Consider the following 23,378-nt stretch of genomic DNA (forward strand, 5'->3'; position numbering starts at 1 on the left):
CTCACTAGGTAAATTTTTGAGCTGACCTGGAAGTACTGTGTCTTAAACTATTGATGTTAATTTACTGCTTCTGCACAGTCCTCCAAGCCTACAGAATGATGCTACCATTGAACAGCAGGCATCTCAAGGCAAAAATGTACCAAATTGTACTGTAATTTTAATAAAATTAAATTAATATGGAATCGTGATAAAAATAATGGAATTGAACACTGACTTTGTTTAGAATATTATTATTAATCTGAGATCATAGAATTGCAGAATCACAGAATGGTTCGGGTTGGACTTTAAAGACCACTCAGCTCCAATCCCCTGCCGTGGGCTGAGCTGCCACACACCAGATCAGGCTGCCCATGGCCCCATCCTGCCTGGCCTTGAATGCCTGCAGAGATGCAGCCCAGAACACAGTTGGCCTCCTGGGCTGCAAGCGCACGCTGCAGGCTCGCGTCCAGCTTTTCATCCACCAGGAACCCCAAGTCCTTTCTCCGCAGGGCTGCTCTCAATGAGTTCTTCTCCCAGCCTATGCTTGTATCTGGGATCGCCCCCATCCAGGTGCAGCACGCTGCACTTGGCCTTGTTGAACCTCATTAGGTTCTCACGGGCCGACTTTGCAAGCCTGTCCAGGTCCCTCTCGATGGCTTCCTTCTTTCTACTGTATCAAGTGCAGCCCACAGCTGGGTGTCATCAGTAAACTTGCTGAGGATGCTCTCCATCCCACTGCCTATGTCATTGATAAAGATGTTGAAAAGCACAATAAACCCACAAATCAACAAACTGAGAATGGTTCAAGTAACAATTTATTCACAAGTAAAAAAAAAAAAAAAGAAGTAATACAAAGCCATTTATACAAGGTTTTAATTTACATTCTTTAAAGGATCATTTAAAACAGCACTGTAAGTCCTTGGATGTGATATGTGGGCAGTCAAAATGCGGTGTAGTTTGTTTTCTGTTGGCACGTACAACATCTCTTGCCACAGGCAATATAAAAAAGACCAATTTGGTTAAATTAAGGAAAGAAATATATACACAATATACATCTATTTGAAAAGCACTCTTCACTTTTCCTCCCTCTTTGCTCCGAAGCCATCTTCGCTCATGTGAAGACAGGAGTCCTTCCATCTGGAGGTGCCGGACAAAAGCATTACACAAAGTGTAAATTCCAATGGGAAAACGTGGTTACTGTGACAGATGCTGGCAAAGTTTTTGAACACAGTATTTTAAAGAAGCCTTAATAATGAAAAGTTAAAAATCCACACGTTGTAAAAATATCTTGCATGTAATGAAATGCACATTGGATTTTTTCTATTTACAAATGTTTACAAAGAAACACACATCTCTTCACGCACATTTAGTGGAAAATAATATTTCAACACTTCTTGAATGTGTGAAAGGATTCAAAGAATTTATTCAAAACTATTCTTATTTGAGTATACAGTTTCCAGTACTTAGTTATGTAATTATACTCCTATAACTGACTATTATTCTACGTAAGAGATCAAATAGGAGTAGTTACTGATTAAAATAAGCCCCTTGTTTAGTTTCTTCACTTTGGCATGAATTTGACAACTGTTAATCAACAGTTTTTGCTCACATTAATAATCTCATTGATTTTGGCTGCCTATACTCGACCTAACTATTGTGCAGGGTTTGTCTTCCACCGGGTTCTTCAAAGAAGAAGTCTCTTTTTGTTATGGAACATGATTCTCTCATCATTTCCACTGCCATACAAACCACGTGCAGAAAGATGAGTAATATTTAATGCAAATTTGCATTTGTTTGGCTGATTGCTTTGCTTTTGTCAAGGCACATTGGGGATTTCTACAGAATGATTGCTAGAGGTCACAATCAGCAGGTTGGAGCCTGTTGAATTCAGTGAGTCAGTAGAGGCTGCAGAAATTACTCACAGAAGTTAAAACTACTTTAGGGAAAAATGGCTGTAGAATCCACATCTTTACAGGAAGCTCTACAACAAACCACAGTCATGAAAGTCATAAAGAACAAACAGGAAAGAAAGTTGATATATATGAACTAGGCATGAGTGTAGCTCCAAAGATTCAATTCAGAGGTATTACAAACAAGTTAGGAATCTATTTTTATGTGTAATATGGACTTTACACAAAACGCTTCAGTGAGAAGGACAGGGTGATGTGAATTAAAAAAACAGGAGGTCTACCAAACGAGTGAATTAAATCATAATGAAGCTTGAGACCATCACTTTAGCAATGAAAATAATTCATAATTAGTAATAGCTCTCATCGTATGAATAGTGGTGTGACACACCTGCTGACTTCGCTGTCTTGAAGTGAGTTGACTGCATTTATTTCAACATAAAAAATACATGTTATAACAACAAGTGCTGTGTTCCAGCAGTGGGACGACCAGCAACATAACATCCCTTTCTATGCAGCTGACTTTCACTAAACCTAATGCACAGCTGTTCTCCTGCTACATTGAACAAAACAATGTTCCCTCCCACAAGCAAAATAATTGGGCGAGAGGGACTTCAGCTCTATCATCTGTCACATGCAAATTTTGTAACTCTCCAAACTAGCTTCTTGATTACAAATGCAATATATAATAAAAGCTTCAGTTCATCAATAGATGATCCTCACATAAATAGAAATGTTCTGTTTTTAAGTCCTTCAACACCAGGAAACTGAGTTAAAAACTGGAATCAGAAAACAATATCAAATGCATGCATAAATCTGCAAGCAGAGTAACTGGCAAAGTCTTGTCCCAGGCCTTCTCACAGCTGCAGCCATACTCAAGGTAGCCATGTAAACATGTTCACACATTTGTATTTCTTGATATATTGACATACGTTTGTATGCTCACTCCATTGGACTTCTTGAGAATCTTAGGGACTAAAAGGTTCTTTTTGAATAAGAGATGCAAATGTTCATAAATCCGCTCTCAGGGTTCTCCTAGGATGCTCCTTAAAGTTTCACTTCACAGCTCTTACGGCTCAGATGCAACTGCTTCGATTGTGTGAAATGATGCCATTATTTTCCAGCTGATTTTGAAACTGTGTGACACTGAGGACCAGGCTGTATTTGATGACAGTCAGCAGACGAGCATTAGGGAAGCATAATGTTTCAGTGCTGAGAGAAATGCCCTGCTTTCCTAAATGAAATTGAAAGAACAGTGGTTACATAAACTCAAAAAAATCTGTATGTGTTTTTATACTCGATTAAATGATAAAAAACCCACTGCCAAATGTGGAAAGTCATGTAAACATGAAGACTGTACCTGTATTATTATAACTAAGTGCACAAAGATAATAATATGCTATTGCCTTCTGATTATATCATGTCACCATGTGTCCTGCAATATAACAAAGCATAGCCCTATGCAAGACTGTAACCCATCCACCTGCGCTAAAAAGACTGTCCTTCTCTCAGAATATTTCAACAAGACACTAAAGAGCTTTTGACTTTTTCATCATGTTAAAACAGATATTTAGTCCCTTAAAAACTCAATTCATTTTCCATCGTTAGCCTCTGCAAACTGTGGAATAGCAGCATCAAGATTTGCAGCCATCACCATGCCCATGTTCCTTCCTATATATTCCTAGAAAATGGCTGTCACCTAATGATGGCGTGCTCCAAAATGAGCCTGTGACAACGGCCCAATGACAGGTGGGATGTTGGTGCCACACACTGACTATTCATCTTCCAACGTCACACACAAAACTGTTTGTTTCTAAACTGCAGGTTGTAAGAATGTATTGAAGAACCTATGAGCCATCTAGCCAAGGTCAGTATTTTTAGTGATTGCAGTAGGCTTTCAGGGCAATATACAAATTCTATTGAAGTCAATAGCAAACAAATCCTTGACTCAGCTCTGTTTTCTCTTCTTGAAAATGTCACATAAAGAACTAAAGTTTCATTTACCAAGAATTATGCACTTGGTGCTTCCAGGATATGCATATTTTTGTTAAATACTAATTACTTTCTACTTCTTATTTAAGGACAATATGAAAATGACATGCAAACTGAATGGAAGAGGATCAAAGGAAGGTCCTTTATTTCTGTAGATGACCTGAAATTTTCATAATTACAGGTAACAAATATTTTTAATTAAATTTGGTGGATTATTAATGCTATTAATATTAGTGGTAAATGTTCCTGCCTCTGACTACTGCAGCTTTCCAGCCACAGCCCACACAGCAGGTAGAATGGTTGAATAACACCCCCAGTACACATGCCATGCATGGGATCCTTTCACAGATCAGCTACGAGCTGCTCTCCTACAGTCACAGAATCACAGAATGGCCCGGGTTGGAATGGACCTGAAGGATCACAAAGCTCCAACCCCTGCTATGGGCAGGGCCACCAACCTCCACATTTAATACCAGACCAGGCTGCCCAGGCCCCCATCCAACGTGGCCTTTAAGTTACTTCCAATAGTAGAAAAAGGCATTTACAAACAACAACAAAACAAAATAGATCACAGCTAAAATTCAAGATGATATAAAGATCACAAAGTACAGTGACTCCCTGTGATGCTTATACTGTTATGTTTAGAGGCAGTCATTTATTTCCATGGCTCATTTTGAACTGAGACTTGTGTTTGCACTGAGATTTTACAGATTAAGCTGTACTCCTATTTTAGGGACAAACTGATGATATGGGAATACAAATGGCATTTAAGGTGTTTGAGATTCTCTTCTGTTTCTGCCACTTCCTTAAGAACCTGACAGAAGGCCTTGTGCATATTTTTAGAGGAATGCTTGCATGTCCTTTATGCTTTGTTTAAGATAAGTAAAGACATTTTCACATAAACAAGGATTAGCCTCATATAATTGCACTCATATAGTTTTGTCATAAGACTATTAATGGATATTTTCCCCCTGAAGTGTAATTAGAACTTGATAAAAAATTATTGGTGTACAGGCCTACCCCTGTGTTCTAGTTCATATTAGCTCAGCATTACAGCCTGAGTAATTACACCTTTCAAATTCAGTCAATCATTTTCAAACATGAAACTTGGATCTTTTGTAGAGCTGTCACTTATTTCAGGAGCATCTAGGTGTAACCTTTGGAGAAACATAACTATATACCCTCCACAATTCTATTTTTATCTAGCTCTGCATGCCTGGGGAACTCATTCTCACTCCTTCTTTGTAGTTGAATTTCTTACCTCTTTATCAGTCCGTAGAGTCATCTGCTGTTCCATTACACTTTGTCTTTGGCTCGGTTTCAGCAGCAGCTGAGTTCTGAAGTGATGAAACTTCTATATATGTTCTATCCTTGGATGTTTCAAAGGACTTTACAATGTTTCCATCAGGAGACTTAGCTGAAGTAAGTACATCACTTAGCTCCTGGCTATTATCTGACTCAATGGCAGTTGCATTTTCAGTCTCCAGACTGCAGGATTTTGCAGCAACTCCAGCCAGTTCTGAATATGATTCACAGAAAGAAATGCTGTCACAACAAGCTGAGTTTTGCATCAGAGGCCAAGCATCCGAAATGTCTCCACAAGCAGAGTGTGAAAGAGAACCAAGGAAGGCAGGAATCATTTCTCCAATGGAATCAGAAGCCCTGCGAAAAGATAAAAGGTGTGCTGTTTCAAAAGCATTCCAGCAAATACTATCAGTATTGTAATTATCGTCATTAGTGATTACAGGTATTTCAGACAGATTAAACAGGGTCATATTTAGCCAGAACTCGAGAGGCACCTTGTCCAAAAAACTCTTTTGGAATGGAAGCCAGGCTGTCCTTCCTCTGGACATGAAGGGAGCTCTGGAGATTATTACTAGAGGTAAAAAGGTTGCCTGAAGCCCTTCACAACGTGAATTTGGGGTTCCAGAACATATGAAATACAGTTGCAATATTTAGTCTAAAGAACAAAATCGTGATGAAATGTATTTGTTCTTCAACGTGTGTGTGTGGTGGGGGGTAAAGGCAGGATATAAAAAGCTCAAATTGCAGTAAGAAAGATTTTTGGGAAGACTGACAATGACCTTTAATTGTTAGAATTATTTGGAACACAGGGAAGAAAGCGGAAGTAGAAACTCAGCAATCTGTCTCAAATAAAATGGTGACACTGACATCTCCCAGTGCCTGCATGTGGCTACTGAAGGCCCAGTGAATGATCTACTAACATGTTTTGTTCACACGTTTTATTTCAAAAACTGCCTGCAAGGTTTACAAAAATGTACAGGCTATCTCTGATATAAAGTAATAATTTGTGTGACCAAAACTTTTCACACATTAATATTGCCTGCAATGCAATTTAAGCAGCTTTACTCATTTCCAAAGCATGGTGTTTGAATAGCTTAGATAAATACACAGAGCGTTTCTGTAGATTGAGGTGAAAAGTCAGGACACTGAACCACAATTGAAGGAAATAAGGCATTTTGGCAAAGGAAATTGGAGCAAACTCCACTTCTACTGGAAGGAATCAAGTACCTTTGATGTATCCACACAGATATGTCATTTATTTTTAAAGACTTAACCAAAAAAGGATTCTCAAAAAGTACACAACTCTCAATTTGTCAGCTTTGGTAATACAGAAGGGTGATTCAAACTTCCTGGTAGTTAAACAAGTTGTTACAGAAAATTTAGGTGTTTTACATCTCCTGCTTGGGTCACCAACCTGCCTTCATAAACAAAATCTACGAAGAAGCTGCTTCTACATTTTTAGTTAAACTTGGCCAAAGCAAGAAAACAGCTGGAAACCCTATATAGTAAACATTAAAGAGTTTAAAGAAATAAACAAACCCAGTGTTAAAATCTGTAACTAGGAAACTCTGCAGGATACCATAGGCTTTATATTTTTAGCTCAAGGCATTACTGTGTCAATAACAAGTTCTGGATTTACACTCAGCTGTTTAGCAGAAAATAATGGTAGAAACTCTGAAGTACTTCACATTTCAAGTTTCACAGTCATTTAGAGTTTCTAAAAAAGGGAAGATTTTCATGATGCTTTTAAACAGTAATGAATCCCCTTAGATTCACAGGTTTATACAGCACCTTGCTAACACAAAGCAGGAAAGGAGGTCACCAAAGCCTCTACGGTACCACACACAAGAGAAAGAATGTCTGCTTACGAGAGAAATGGGTCACTTCACAGAACCACAGAATTGTAGGGGTTGGAAGGGACCTCCACAGATCATCGAGTCCAACCCCCCAACTTGTAACATGTCAGAATTTATTAAGTAATACTTAAACACTACATATTTTTTTTCCTTATTTAATGGAAGAATTTTTTAATCATAACACTATTTTTGCACAAAACAGGAAGATATGGCTACAATTCAAATAAAAAATCCAGTATTTCACTCCAAACAGCTATTGTATCCTGTGTAAATATTGACTTGATTGCATACAAAATAGCTAATGTTTAATAGACTTACATAACATTAAATTACCTTTCATTAAGTGTAGTCTGTGAGTGCAAAGCACAACTGTGACTGCTGTGCTCCATGCTACAGGTTTCATCACAACACAGTGAAGGAATCAAATGAACAGGCCCTAAGAATGAAAATTGATTTAATAGTGTTAAATGCATTGAAGTTGTGTGTAAACCTAGCCTCTGTACTCTTTCAAGTTTGGGTATTAGTTTACCAGTTACATTACAACATACGGATTAAGGAAAGAGATCTCTTCTTGCAATAAGTAGGTTAATTTATTTCTTTAAAACAGAGTTATTTATAAAAGCCAAGTCCTTCCTCCTGAAATAATACAGATGCCTGCCATGAAAATCTGAATATCCATTCTTCAAATTAATTTGCTTTTTAATTAGGTACATAGAAGAGGAAGTACTTCATTCTGACAGCATACTAGGCATTTAAGCTTGTGTTCAAATTAAATTATGTATCTGTCAATATCATAAGCACATCTGTTCTGACAGCACTTCACAAAATCCCAGTGATTCGAATTGTTCAGGTTTTCAATGTCCTTCAGAACTGGTATCATGTTCTTACTATCTGTGAAATGCTTCATACCAGTTTAAGTCTCCAAGCCAAATGCAATGCTATTTTTATCAGAAAGAACTGAGATAGATATTTACTGCTTTTATTTAAGTGAATGGTCACTGGAATGAAAACAAAACAAAAAAATCATAACCAAATAGCTGCTTAGAAATCCTGTGCTTACTGAGAAATTAACCTGAGACAAGGGGTAGTTTGACAATGTTTACTTCGTAGTGAAAGCCAAACGTCGCAACTGAAGAGTCAGATAAATGTTAATCATGAGTTCTTGTTGCTTGTATAACTGCTGTTCCTTACAGTGACTTTTAAATAGAATTAACATACCACAGGTCTGTGATGTGCTTCTCTGGCACTGGCAGCATGTTCTGTGGCTGTATTCATTTAGCCGTGGTCTATCAAAACAAGACAGTTCAGACCCATTGTAATGCATGTCTTGTGATCTCAGAGACCCTTTTGATAAAAGGAAAATATTTGTTAGTAAATGATACTTCTGTTCCTTTTCAGAGCCTCTATCTCCACAGAACACTTAAATGCCATAATACACAGCATTTCCATACATTTTCCAACCAAAAGATCCACCATGATGATGGGGTTTGACATCATGCATACCACAGGTTTTGTAACAAGCCCTAGAACAGCTGGTTCAACTACAGCCTCTCTTAGGAAGACATTTGCTCTTATTCTGGTGAAAGCATATCATATTGCTTATTTGAAAGCATATCGTATTCACTGTTCCATTTTCTCCATGGTAAATGATTCTCAGTGATATCAATCTGAAATATACATTCGGCTGCTTTGTTTATGTTATCTTAAAGAACTTGATATTAATAAAAGACTTCATTTAGTCTGTATCACTGTAGGCCAAGACAAATGAATCACTAAATTTCACTAACTGAAGTTTGAACTCGCTGTGCCTGAATTTCTCAAAACATCTACTGTCAAGGTTCAAATTTCATCTTAAATATGCTGCCGAACCAAAATCATTAATGAAACATCTGCTATCCCCACTGGCCACAGTCATTAACTCAGCAAGCTAATCCGTATTTCACAAAGGCATGTGATGCACAGATCCTCCATGATGGTATGTCTACATCAGTACTGCAATTCCATAATGGCATCCTAGCTTAGATTTCCAATGCTCCAAATATATCTGCACCATTTAACAGAGCATGGTGCATAATGAGTGCAAAACTATTTCTGGACATCTGCACAACATTTTCTCAGAAGAAGCAAGTACATCCACACTGAGTTTGCACACATGTATAGGCTTCTGCTAGCTTTTTCATCTCAATGATAAATTTGCTTAAATGCTGTAGACATAACAATCCTAGGTTTTACTTATTTATATCCAGAGAGATTTGCCAACCAAATACTGATGCATAAATATTACAAAGAAACAGTGATAACTGGAAACTTACAGCTTGGTTTCTTCTCCATAAACTGCCTCTTGCAATAGATAACACAAAGAATAAGAAGAGCCAAGAGCACTGTTGCAAGTGCACTGCATATAACAGCTGCTAGAGCAGTGTCTCGAGGACTGGAAGCAGTTGATGGGATCTTCACAAGGTTTACTTTGGTGGTACCTGAAATGTAATTAAATAATAACTAAGGAAAGTTGTGCAATGTCAGAAATGTACAGCCATGTGAAGGAAATTCGAGCTAGTAGAAGAGGCTCTCAGCACAGGAAAAAAAAAAAAAAAAGAATGCTCCATCTACTAATATATAAGCTTTATGTAGATAAATAATCAGCAGCTACATTATTTTTATATATATATATAAATGAGTGATAATGAGATGCACACAAAGGCATTCCAACTGTCTCTGGGAATGGAATCTTAACCATGAAAATGAAGACCTCTCAGTTTTTAATGTCAAAAATGATTTTAACTATTTCCTAGGCTATAGTAGAGAAAGCTGTCCACTAGAGGGAGTCACAATTACATGCACTTCCATTCAAAAGATCCTTTTTGAGAGCTTGAGATGCCCAGAAGAGTTCTAATGCTGAAATACCATTTTGCTTGGCTGCATAAATTGTCACAGATTTCTAGAATCAAGCCAAGGATTTCACCAGCACGATTTTTTTTTTTTAATTCAGTGCTAATTTTTGAAAACAAATAATATCTTCAGAGAAAATTCAACAGACTGACTTTACACCTGTATTGTTGAAGGCTTATGCAATGACTCTAGCTTTGACAAACATGACTTTCAAATGGAAAGTAAAAAAAAAACAACAACCGAAATCACTGAAGATTTAACTGCAACTACAGAAACTCTTAAGTTGCAAATGATCTTTTTAAAGTCAATTTTTTTAACAACTTTTTACTCCTGATAGTTCATCTTTTTCAATCCACTCCGAAAGCCGCATCACTCAGCAGCATCTTATGAGGAAAGGAACACAAATCTGAATATTTATCTAACAGTAAACTTAAAAAAAGAAAAGGTATCCACTTATAAAAATAAGTCAGACTGTCTATTTCCCCCCCAAATTCTTTTGCTAAAACCTAAAGACCAAAATTTCCTAAGAAATACTCCACACAGTCATGTATAAATTGGAAAATTGATGTCTGCCAAAGTATATTAGAATCACTAATTAAATTGTATGTAACTACAAATGTTTGTTGTCCTAACTGCCTATAATAGCAGCAAGAAAGAACTTGCTTACTTTCTGACTTAGTGGAATCAATGGGATTGTATTACTCAGGAATGCTTTTCTCACATAATTGTGCTATTTCCTCTACACACATCAGACACTGGCACCAAAGCATTTTAAGCACTCTATCACTTTGTTATCATGGTCAGATATTTTGCCAAAAATCTAGACCTTTTGAAAATGAACTTCTTTACATCCAGTTGTAATACTGCAGACTTTATACCAAGGAAAACATCAACTCCTCGGAATCCAAATTTAAAAACCAAAAATGAAACCCATGCATTACATGAATGATCTGTACTACTACACCTCATCTTTTTTGTACCCTTTTATTATTCCAAATCGGACTGAGCAGGGATTCTGGAGAGTCCAGTGAAGAGCCATCAAGATGATGAAGGGACTGGAGCAACTCTCCCATGAGGAGAGGCTGAGAGAGCTGGGACTGCCATAAATATTTGAAGGGAGGGTGGCAAGAAGATGCAGCCAGGCTCCCCTCAGTGGTGCCCAGTACCAGGACAGGAGGCAATGGGCAGAAGCTGGCACACAGAAGGTTCCCTGAGAACACCAGCAGCACTTGTGTGCAAGGGGCAGAGCGGTGCAGATCTCCCTGGAGACCTTTCAAAGCACATGTGGCACTGTATGTGGCACTGGGCACCCTGCTCTGTGTCCCTGCTGGAGCAGGGATTGGGCCCAATGACGTCCAGGTGTCCTTTCCCACCTTAGATACACTGTCATTCTGATATATTAAAAAGCAGTAGATCCTAAAACTTATTAATACAGAGCCTAAAATCTTCTACACAACTGAGAAACATATTTTGAAACTGTCCTTCTACTGAATTTTATTATTTTCTTTATTATATCAAAAGGTCTATTATTTCTATTTCAGCTATATAGAATACAATTCCAATCCATGGTTACAGGTAATTTTCCTTCTTAAAAAGTATTACCTGCCCTTCTCCTTTTTTCTGTAATTCCAGCTATTCATAGAGTTAAGTCCTATGATTTCTTTTCCAGACCTTTGTTGGTGTTCAACATTACAGTCTTCCAGAAAGAAAACTTTTCACACAGCCATGTTTGCTGGGTCAGGTATGAAAATCATGGATATCAGATTTTCATTTTTACACAACTACCTGATTGAGTCCTTCGAAAGTTACAGATAGTGAGGACAAGCATTTAAAAACATGAAAATAAAAAAATTAGCAGAATGTCTTCAAATGTTTTTCATGTCAATCTATCTGCATGCTTCCATCTACCTACCTAAAAGCACTGATCACTTCTTAGAAATTCACCTTCATAGTTAATAGAAAAAAAAGAATTGTTATTTCTGACAGGATGAACAGAAAGAACAAATCACTGGATGTAGAGCTGCTACACTTTTGACTTTCTTCCTTTGCTCACAAAACGAATCTATTTGCAAGCATAATAATGTATTAGATTCTGTTCTGGGAAACTGCAAATGATACACATTTCTTTAAGTTTCATCAGCAGCATCCAAACTGGAAATACGACTTTATATTAAATTGGGATGGCAAAAAACGAAATTCATTTTAGGCTGCTTAAGATTTATTTTGCTGATTTTTTTTTCTTTTCTTTTCTTTTCTTTTTTTTTTTTTTGACTTGAGAAAGCAATTTTCAATTCCTGAGAATGTCTACCACTCATCTTCACCTTCAAAGAACTTCTTAGAATAGCTGCTGTGAGCAGTCCATTGTACTTTAGCTCTAATTATAATGATAGTGATCTTCCCTGCAGAGACCAACACTTCAGAAGTGGATTGCTATTGTAATAGCGGCCCGTTGGGCATTGCTGAACTTTGCTTTCAGTGTTACTCAGATATGTGTGCATTTTCATAAACTCTCACTTTTCAGGCTCACAGACTATATGGTCTCATTTTAGTAAAGCAAGGAGGTGTACTTCATGCTTGTACTTACATCTGTTAAATGACTAACTTCAAATATGTAATTAAGCACTGAATTGGACAGGATACATTAAGAAAGGAGGGAGGCGGTGCACAATTCTACAATTCTTGAAAGCATGTGCATAGTTTGAATTTAAAAAAACCAACAAAAATGTATTTTATTTGAGAAAAAGATGTAATGTTCTAAGTTTAGTTTCAACATATTCTGAAAATGTTCTCATGCTAAAAAAGAATTAACCAAAATACCAAGCCTCCTCCTGCATAACTTTGAGAAGTAAGCCAAATTATGTATTCTATCCTCAATTAAGGAACAGTACCTTGTAATGTCAGTGTGCAAATACATGGTTCTTAAAAGCAAATGAAGTTTTTGCTAAGCAAGATGGTTAAATCTTGGTAACTCTGCTACTACTGAACATACAAATCCCAATTGTATCACTATAAATTCTGCCAAGAAACAGAACAGTTGAATTTTCAGCCAGTCATACCAAATAACCAGAGTCTGGGCAAAATGTAAAGACACTTCTGTTATTATTTATTTCATACTTATTTTCTTAGATTTGTTTTTTTCCTTAGAACTACAACCAATTACAGCCACTACTGAAATCAGTATGCCAGACAAAAAATAATTCCGTGGTAGATTAACCATCTGAAATCAGAACTTGCAGCACTTCACATTCCTTCCATGGATACAATATGTACTTGCTGAAGTTGAGGATGATAAAATGTGGAATTTTATGTCTGGGTTTTCTTTGGAAATTACTATTAACAGTCAAATCAATATTAGCCTCAAGAAGGCTTACTCGTTAAGACACAGCTAATCAAAACTCCACTGAAATAGCATTCACATGATAACCCGGTAACAAAGTGCCATCTTTTACAATCAGGACTGAAAATAAGATACAAAAGTAAAATAAAATATGATTTAATTTCTGGAATATTGATATTTCTAACCAAGAAAGAAGAAAGGAGCATTTGCCTATTATAAAAAGTGTTCACTGCCTTTGCATTGATTTACGCTGATTGATTCAAGTTGGTGTAGCAACCTCAGTTTGACAAGAATGAAGGGCTCAGACATACCCTCAAATTGCAACAATTTAACAAGCTATTGCCTGTCAGTGGAACTGCAGCATCTATCTGCATGACTGCTCTTGATCCACAGGAAACAGAGCAGCGTGAGGTGACATCCCTTCATTGTGAAAAAAGTTTGAATGATGTTTATGTTCATTTAGAAGGAAAAAAGTAATGACTTTATGTAGTATAGCACCCAGCTGCCCAACAAGAAAACAACGTATTGTGTATAAACATATAGGTAGTACAGGTATTACATGTATTATTTGTATATATACATAAAATCCATTTGTAATATATATCACTGTGCATTAACATCAATGGAAAGTAAGATGTCCTGAGTATATTCTCGAGTCTTCACAAGAGAGAATATTGCCTCCCTTCTGCAGATCTTTCATGTAAGAGGAAAGGACCTTTATTAAACAGGACTGCTGCAGACTGTGGTAAACACTGGAGAGAATCTCCCGACAGCTGTAAAGGGACGGCCATTTGCGTGCATGGCCTATGCCCAAAAGTTCATTGTGTCAAGCCACATCTTTCAAATGTGCAGCAACTGCTGACATTAAAGCCTTTAGTTTCCAACTTAGTGCCCTACATTTTTTTTGTTTTGCTTCATTTGGCTGTTCTTATTTTTTTAATAAACATACCAAGCAGCCTTAAGGGAGAAAATGACTATTCAAGTGTTTATCCTTTGTTTGGAAATTCCAAAAAATGTGTTTATAAATTCAGATTTTGAAACCTCATGTATTCATTTCCAAGCTCATTTCTGTTGCACTGCACATTTTACAGAACTCCAATTGTTGACAACCTTTCTATGATTAAAGTGGTAGAAAACTACATTGTGTATGGGAATTTAAAATACAGTACTGGATATATGCTGCTATGTCTATAAGGCACAGTCAAATTCTACATCAGGTTTTTATTTTGGTAATTAAGACGTGTTAGTTCTTGGTCCTACTGTGGTAATCTAAATTGAAATTATACATGGGCACAAAAGGAACCTTGATTCGTACATAAATCTTCATGCAGATGGTGGTGGCACACTGGGGCAGGTTGCCCAAGAGGTTGTGGATGCCCCATCCCTGCAGGCATTCAAGGCCAGGCTGGATGTGGCTCTGGGCAGCCTGGTCTGGTGGTTGGCAGCTCTGCACATAGCAGGGGGTTGAAACTTGATGATCTTTGTGGTCCTTTTCAACACAGACCATTCTATGATTCTATGATCCTACGACTCTGTAATAAAACTTTCAACTTTGAGAACTGTCAGTCTATTGAAAAATAGACTTGAGAATAAACTTTCAAGTAAGCTGGAAAAAAACCTGGCTTTTGCTTCCAGCAGCTTTGCATCCTCAGCAGCTGAAGATTTTGCATAGAATTCCATTTCTTTTTCTTATTCTTTTTTCACTTTTCACAAGTGTTCGCATGTATTAAATCAGTAACATAATAATGTCTGTGTCAGAACACAAAAGTAGAAAACCAACTTTCCTATTTTACTTCTAATGTGTCCAATTAATCCAATTTCTTTTTAAAGAGAAAAATTGTTTTGGGAACAAGAACACAGTATTTTAGAATAATCTCCTGTTCAAATCTAAGTACATTATGCTAGTGCCTATGCTTATCTCTATCTTTCCTCACAGAAATCTAAACTGATTAATAACACCTGTTTTAAAAAACTACCTTCTCCTGTCACAATGGAAAGCAAGAGAGTTTTGCTGCTTTTGGATAACTACTTAAAATCTCTAATGTACCTACAATGAGCAAATAGAGAACTTCAAAAAATCTGGTTGAATCCCACGCTATCATAAATTCTGACATTTGAGATAAAGAAGAAACAGAGGATAAGCCACTCCACCAAAATCTTAGTAATGATAACTACAGTAGAGCTCATAGTTTATATGTGCATCAAATCTTGACAAATTATATTTATATATAAATTATAAATTATATATATATAATATAAATATATATATATATATATATAATACAAATACAAATATAAATATATATATATAAGAAAACATCCTGCTCACAAATTCCACTTTCAGTGGTGTGAGTACCATGGATAACATGATCAAGTATGCAAAACACAGGATGGAAGCTTTCTCTTTCTGTGGAATAGCCAAATTTTCTATTATTCTATATATATCCCTATATTCTTAGATTACAGGCTATGTGCTTTCTCACAAAATCCTGCTGCTAAAACACTTCCTCCTAAGAAAATACGAGCAGATGATGATAATTCTGTGAATGTAGATGTCCCAGAGTGCCAAAAGGGGATGGACTTCTTCTTGAAACATATCATTCTCTTCTCACTCATACAAAAAGATGAGAGAAATGGTTCTCAGTTCCAAAATTCTTATGAAAGTTATTGTCCTCACACGCAGACCAAGAGTATGTGCTGTTTACAGAAACAGTATTTTCAAATGGGCAGCTATTGTCGTAACATGATTCCTGAAACAGGAGACAAAGACCACACGTTCTTTAGAATTTAATCATAGAATCATCTGAATTGGAAGGGAGTGTTACAGGTTGTCTAGTCTAACTCCCCTACAATGAGCAGGGACAACTACACCTAGATCAGGTTGCTCACAGCCCTGTCCAGCCTGACCTGGAATGTCTGCAGGGATGGGGCATCCACCATCTCTCTGGACAACATGTACCTCATCAACCTTATTATAAAAAAACTTCTTCTTTATGTCCAACAGAGATCTCCACTCATTTAGTTTCAACCACTTCCCCTTGCCCTATCACAACAGACCCTGTTGAAGAGTTTGCCCCCTTCATTCTTAAAGTCCCCTCTCAGATATTGAAACACTGCTCTCAGGTCTCCCTGGAGCCTCCACTTCTCCAGGCTGAAGCGCCCCAGCTCTCTCAGTTTGTCCTCATAGGCAGGTGTTCCACCCATTGGATCATATATTCACTAGTTAAATGACAATTGCATGCTTGTTTGTATGTAAAAATAATGAAGGTTGTGTTTTTAGCTAACAGAGATTAACTGGTTTGAATAATCAGAAGTGTAAAGGAACAATGTGAGTTCCTTATGAACAGTGAATCGCAGATTAGTCACAGAAGTTTTTGTTTCCCTCTGATCCAATCAGAAAAAAAATTGCTTTATTTGAAAATATTTGGTAAATATTGAAGATAATAAAAGTATTCAGCTTTCTGACTTCTGTCTGCTGACTGGATGCCTATTGTGGCATTAGAATCACAGGGTATACTGTGACCATCTTCAGTCATAAGCAAATTATAGCTTTTGCCAATGCAACCTACCCATTCAAAAAACTGCCTAAATGACGTATAGCTGACCTGCTGTATTTGAATACCAAATTATTTTCAGGCTCATTTGCTCACTTGGACTAAAATGGAGGTTGCTGGATTGGCTGAATAATATTTAGTCCAGAAACCTTAGAGTTCTAGCAGCGATAAGAAAATTCAGTAAAATTCTGGTTCCACCAAGGCTGGAAAAGACCTCCAAGGTCATCTAGATCGACCATCCTCGTACCATCAATATTTCCCCACTAAACCATGTCCCTCAGAACAGCACCTAAATGTTCCTTGAAAACCTCCAGGGATGAAGACACCATTGCCTCCCTGGGCAGCCTGTTCAGTGCCTGACCATTCTTTCAGGCCATTCTTTCTCATCCTACCATTAGTTAAGCGGGAGGAGAGGTTGACCCCCACTTCACCACAACCTCCTTTCAGGTTGTTGTAGAGAATGACATGGAGCCTCCTCTTCTACAGACTGAAAAATTCCACTTTGCTCAGTTGCTCCTTTTAAGAATTGTGCTCCAGACCCCTCACCAGTTTTGTTGTTCTTCTGCGGGCATGCTCCAGGGCCTTGATGTCTTTCCTGTAGTGAGAGGTGCGAAACTGAACACAGTGGTCTGAGCTGAATAGAGTGGAACCATCACCTCCCTGTTCCTCCTGACAATACAATTCAATACAATTTCTGATGTGATCCAGGATGCCATTGGCTTCCTTGGTCCCCAGGCACATGGCTGGGTCACGTTCAGCCAAACCTTGACAAACAGCCCCAGGTCCGTTTCTCCCACACAGTCTTCTAGCCACACTGCCCTAAGCCTGTAGTGTTGCACGGGATTGTTGTGGCCAAAGACCTGCCATTTGGTCTTATTGAACTTCACCCCCTGGGTCTCAGCCCAGTGATCCAGCCTGTCCAGATCCCTCTGAAGGGCCTTCCTACCCCCAGGCAGATCCTCCCAGGTTGGCGTAATCTGCAAACGTACTGAGTGTGCACTCAGTCTCCTTGTCCAGGTCATCAATACAGATACGAAAAAGAACACACCCCAGTACTGAACTCTGGGGAACACCACTCATGACTGGCTGCTGGCTGGATTTAACTCCAGAGTGACCAGCACTCTCTGGGCCCAGCCCTCCACCAGTTCTTTACCCAGCAAAGAGTGTACCTGTCCAAGACACAGGCTGCCAGCTTTTCCAGGAAAATATTCTCTTAAAACTGCTGAAAATAAAGATCTGTGATCTTACTTTAAAATAAGAGGATGGGGGAAAAGGCACAAACAAGGCTTGTAACCTTTTTCAGATTAGTTTGTGGAAGAGGAAGTAGTGATGGGGTTTCTCCTTTCAAGCAAAAGCTTAAGAGCTCTTTTCCAAGATGCATGAGATTGAAGTTCAGCTCCATCCTCTGCAGCCTCCTCAGAGAATATTTTAGAAACTAAGTTATAAACTGTTGTGAGTAGAAGATTATTTCATCTCTCTAACTGAATTTGGCCAGCTGTAAAACTTCAGGAGACGTAGTAAGCACCTTTCTTAGGGCAGCCAACAGCCACAAGAAATGTGCTTGTGAAATGTAAGAAAGTTAAGAAAACCATAATCAGGTTAGTGAACCAAAAGTTTTTCCTGTTTATAATTACATTAGAATATCACTAGTTTAGAAAAAGGGATCAAGGCAAGGCAACTACATCTGATTTTTCATTTTTATTTTTAAAAAACATCACTACTAGCTATTTTCATGTATTGGTGGGGAAAACATGTTTTTACTGTGGAAAACTGAGCGTTTAAATAATTAAGACTGTTTCATAGCACTTGTACACAACTGGGATGAATTACCATTCTGAACTACAGTGGAAGTTAAGAGCTGCAGAACCAACACTACTGGTATTTTCTAACTTTTTTTATGTTCAATTTTGCAACCTTCAGATTTAAAAAAAGTTAAATGCATGTGATCTGAAATACATAGCATTAAATACAAATTTTTTCATAATTTTCTAACATAAACCCTAAACACCTCTAGAAGCTGGACATTTGTGACCATCTTCCTTTAATACTGCATATATCAAAGTAAATTTCATTGTTTACTGCAACGAAAGTTACCTATTGTGCAACATTATGCATGCACAAGAATACAGTGCAGATGAAAAAGATGTAGCTTTGAAGTCTGAAATAATAATGGCTTATAGAAAGCAGTTTTAATTTACTACTTAAAGCTTTGAGGATATAGCAAAGCCATACAGAACAAAACGCTGCTGAGTATAAGCTCCTAACTTTGCCATTTTATCTAATCTGACATATAACTTCTCCTTTCCTTAATAGAATTCAGAAGGAATTAGTCAAAGAATATAGAAGATACAGTGAAAGGCTATCTTCCTTGAAAGGTCAACCTCTATTGGATTCATCTGATCAAAGCAAACACCTGTATCTCAGTGGGTCACCTGAGAGTTCTCTGCAGTTTGGTGATGATAGCTAAGTTTATTAAGAAGGAATGAAAAAGTTTTTAATCTAAAAAACTATTTTCCTCCTTAAAAAGGAAAAGTAGAAGGGTAAGAGGAACATCAGGTATAAGGAAGCTGGACAATGTTTCTTTCATCTAATCTGACACTGGCAACTCATTGAAATAAACTCTAACTTGGGAAGTATAGAGACAAAGTCAAAGCTACTCACTTTAGTGTCTTTATAAAACACAGCTAGAAACAGAAATCTCCAGGTAAATGCTTATTTTTTTCTGAAACAACTTTGTGGGATCACAGGCTTGAAAGTCTACTTCACATTAGTTATAGAAGCTTAACTTATCCATCTTTCCTGAACTCTTGGGGTACTTAACTCTCCACTGATTATCAGTGGAAGATGGGGCTGACAACTTCAGTGTTAAGCATGAGCTTTTATATGCCTAATGGGGGTGCACAAATTCCATCCTAAATTTCCACAAACACATATGGTAAGTAAAAATATATGTGCATTCAATAGCATGCACATATAATTTAAGTTCATATATGCATACTTATATACACACACACAAACTACTGGACTTGAATGGACCATCATTAAAACTGGTGGATGCAACCTTTTATTTAAAAAAATAATTTTTCCAGAAATAGTCACGGTCTGTATCTCAGACAAAGACACAAGTCACCGCCCAAAATAACATGTAGGATTGCCTCTATGACCTTTGTAAAAGAGGTGGTTGGCAGGGTACTGCTTCTGCAGAAGTGAACCAGTAAGAGCGAGACTTGTGAAAGGCCTATCACTAGAAGAGCTAAAGGGAAGTAGAGAAATACTGGAATCATACCACTTATCAGTGGGAACACCAGGTCTTTCCAGCTCATAAGATGTTACTTCATAATGAATCATCATTGATAAGGCCCTTAGTGCATCACTCTTATTCTAAGGCTACTGCATCCTACTCTATTTCCAGTACATTCTAGTCCTCCAAGCCTGTGATTTCTTCTAGGTGCTTCAGTGCTGTTACACTTTTTGATGATTTTCTTAATAGACAGTTGGCAAATATTGAAAGTTGCAGCCTGCATGGATTCCCTGCTCTCTACTGGTTTTGTTCCTTTGTTTTTATTTTGTTTTACCTTCTTTTTACCTTCTACAGGAGGAACACAGCCCATATATTTTTGAGTCAAGCCAAGTACCAGCACAAAGTAGGATAAGAATAAAAAAATCACAGCACACTATCAAGCATTTCTTTAGGAGCATTTTATGTTCGTGTCAGTCACAGTTTCAAGGCTGTGCAGCCAAAAGGCACAGCAATCACCATGTGTTTATATGGAAGGCAACAAAACTCAGTGCTGTTGGGTTGATCTTATTGCAAGCATTTCCAGAATTAGCTGGGTTTGTTTTATGAGAGAAAATGAAGCTAATATTTTCAGTTTGAATATAGCTTAGAAGCATAATATTAAATAAATATATTTAAAGTAATCTTATACTTCTGTAATTAGAACATGACAAAAAACCCAACAGAAAGTTATTGGAAAGGTGTAACTGTATTTTCAAACTATTCTCAAACACAAAACAAGCAAAAGTTAACTGAAAAAAATATTTTTCACTTTTTCCACAATGCATGCAATACTGCAAAAAAAATTTGATCAACAAAAATGGCCAAGTTGAATCAGAACTTTGCAAATTCACTCTATGCAATGAGCAGACAATTACTTTTAGCTATTGCGAGACTGGACTAAAAGACTAGCCACATTGTACACACATTTTAAAAAAAAAAAAGAAATGGTACTTATTCAGTGCAGGTCAACGATTAGCCTCTTCTCTGTAACTCAGGAATTTCAAGTTCACTTTAATCTAGTATAATTGAGCTAACCAGCTCTTACATTAAAAAGTAATGATTAAGTTAAATTTCTTGCAGACATTCTGCACCTAAAACAAACATTCAGTATGCCTCTGGCAAAGAAGGATACTAATTATAGGATTGACTCATAAGATGAAAGGTTGCACAAGTTACTACTAGAAACAAAAGTATGGTAAACTGGTTTGAAAAAACATATTGAAATTCTCATACTCTGCAGTTAAGATGAGAATTCTGTTTTGTAACTGTACTTAACATTGTCAAGGAACAAAACTAAATATAATTACAAGCTGCTTTATTTATTTTATTTGAACAAACTAGAAGCAAATACTACAACTACAAAGCTCTTCATCCTATACACTAAATAGTTTTCTTAACCTAATGAAATGAGATCTCTACAACAAATTTTTACTGTCCAGAAATATGCAGAACTAAGTATTTTGGTCACTCTCGATTTTCTTGTTATTATGCTCTGATAATGCATATTTTAAGGATTCACTGCATTACCAGGCAATGAATCTCTAACTTCACTGTTCACCAGCAATGCTTCAGTCCCTGATTTAAAAAGAATCATGAAAGAAACACATCAAGGCTCCAGACATCTGTGGGGAGGGACACACAAGCTCAAAAGAAGTTTTGTATTTCAAAATGAAACTTCCACTGGGATTAACAGATAGAGTTACCATCTGTGAGTTAGAACAAAGATAGGAAAATCTCAGATTCTGCTCTATATGTTAGCATATATTGATTCAATATAAATATAATGCCAGATGAGCACCACATATGTAAGCTTTTGTTAACATTTACATGAGCTTGTGGTGTGAATTAACAAAGTAATAGAATGTAATTGTTTTAAAAATGTCACCTCCTGATTTTAACCTCAGGTTATATATTTTTCACCAAATAGTAAGAAATGAGGTGTGTATTCTCAAAAAGAATACATTGAAACTTTCTTAAGTACATTAATACATGCTGTAGTAGATAAAATTGGATTACAGATGATTAGTGAAATTCCTACACTGTAACTAGAAGGGCAGTGTGTTTCAGTGCAATCCGGCTTGGTCAAATACCACTTAACTTGACACAATCCACTTAAAACATTATTGCATTATGATCATATTTTATAAGTTGCATTTTCAGAGATTATGAATCAACAGTGCAGCAAAACAACATTCCACTCCTAATTTATTCTATGATTTCCATTTGTATAATGAAAGCCATTCATATCACATCCATTCATTCTGGAAATCATTTAATAACTATGTTGCTAACAGCTTCCTAAGTAGGTACTGCTAATATAACCTGTAAGAGATCGTATATAGACTGTTTCTTTCTTATTTAAGATTTCAAACTTTGTTGTCCACATGTTCTCATTTCCTTCCACAACTATAACAAACAGGTATTCTTCAAGATGCTTGGAAATTATTATTTTTAAAAACTTTACTTTCCCCTCAATAGATTTTCTGCTGATAAAGAATATGGCAGAAGCTTATGTTACAGCCTTCTCAGTGAGGGCAATAACACAGCTCCCTCTTCACTAATAGATCATCCACTGGAATAAAAACAGAAAATTACTCCTCTGAGGCCTCTGTTGCCCTATCAGGGTGGACAGATATTGACCGTTGGGGTCAAGAGTTTTTAAAAGGTATAATAAATGATGCTACTGTGTATATTGTGCTCAATTAGAACAACAGACTGAAGAAGATAATTCTAACATTATGTTTCTTGAGAAATGGTATCTCTAAAATGTGATGTGTGTGATAATACTTGATTCTATAAATCTGAAATTATATTTTAGCAGCCAGGCAAGAAAAACAACAGTTGTCACTCCTATAGACCACTGGCAACACTATCAGTACATTTCAGTATGCTCCAAATAGTTAACTATTAGAAGCAATTAAAGAAATTTTCTGTTCTCAGGAACATGACCTTAAGTGCACAGTGGGCACCCCTGTATCCAGTGCTTGCAGAAAGTGTTCAGGATCATCCATATTATGATTATGAATTGTATTTCTTTAATTGGGATAAAGAATTGAATTCAGTTAAAAATATACATTTGGCATGAAGATAAATGGGCAGAAATGAGGGAAACTTCTATTTCTGCCCAGATATCTACTATCTGTAATACCTATTTAATGATAAACAGCTACGTAACAGAATGCTTCTATAGACACAGGCACAGAAAATAGTTATAAACAGTATGAGTTAAAAAGACAGGTTAGGATTGCATACACCAAAAAAAAAAAAAAAAAAAAAAAA

At 36.9% G+C, this 23,378-nt stretch overlaps 1 protein-coding gene across 1 annotated transcript in view; it reads right to left on the minus strand.

The window, feature by feature from the left end:
- Window positions 1-786: 786 nt before the first annotated feature.
- TNFRSF19 (TNF receptor superfamily member 19) overlaps window positions 787-23,378 on the minus strand; it is a 56,629-nt gene continuing 34,037 nt past the window's right edge. Inside the window, exons 6-10 of the mRNA XM_042839235.1 lie at window positions 9,352-9,516; window positions 8,258-8,383; window positions 7,373-7,475; window positions 5,140-5,540; window positions 787-3,120 (exon numbers count right to left, since the gene is read on the minus strand). Coding sequence (XP_042695169.1) covers window positions 5,147-5,540; window positions 7,373-7,475; window positions 8,258-8,383; window positions 9,352-9,516 — 788 coding nt within the window. The 3' untranslated portion in view covers window positions 787-3,120; window positions 5,140-5,146. The remainder of the gene's footprint in view (window positions 3,121-5,139; window positions 5,541-7,372; window positions 7,476-8,257; window positions 8,384-9,351; window positions 9,517-23,378) is intronic.

This window comes from Centrocercus urophasianus, unplaced genomic scaffold (assembly GCF_019232065.1).
Source record: "Centrocercus urophasianus isolate 14NV4802_14NV808 unplaced genomic scaffold, USGS_Curo_1.0 seq_9, whole genome shotgun sequence".
NCBI classification, from domain to species: domain Eukaryota; kingdom Metazoa; phylum Chordata; class Aves; order Galliformes; family Phasianidae; genus Centrocercus; species Centrocercus urophasianus.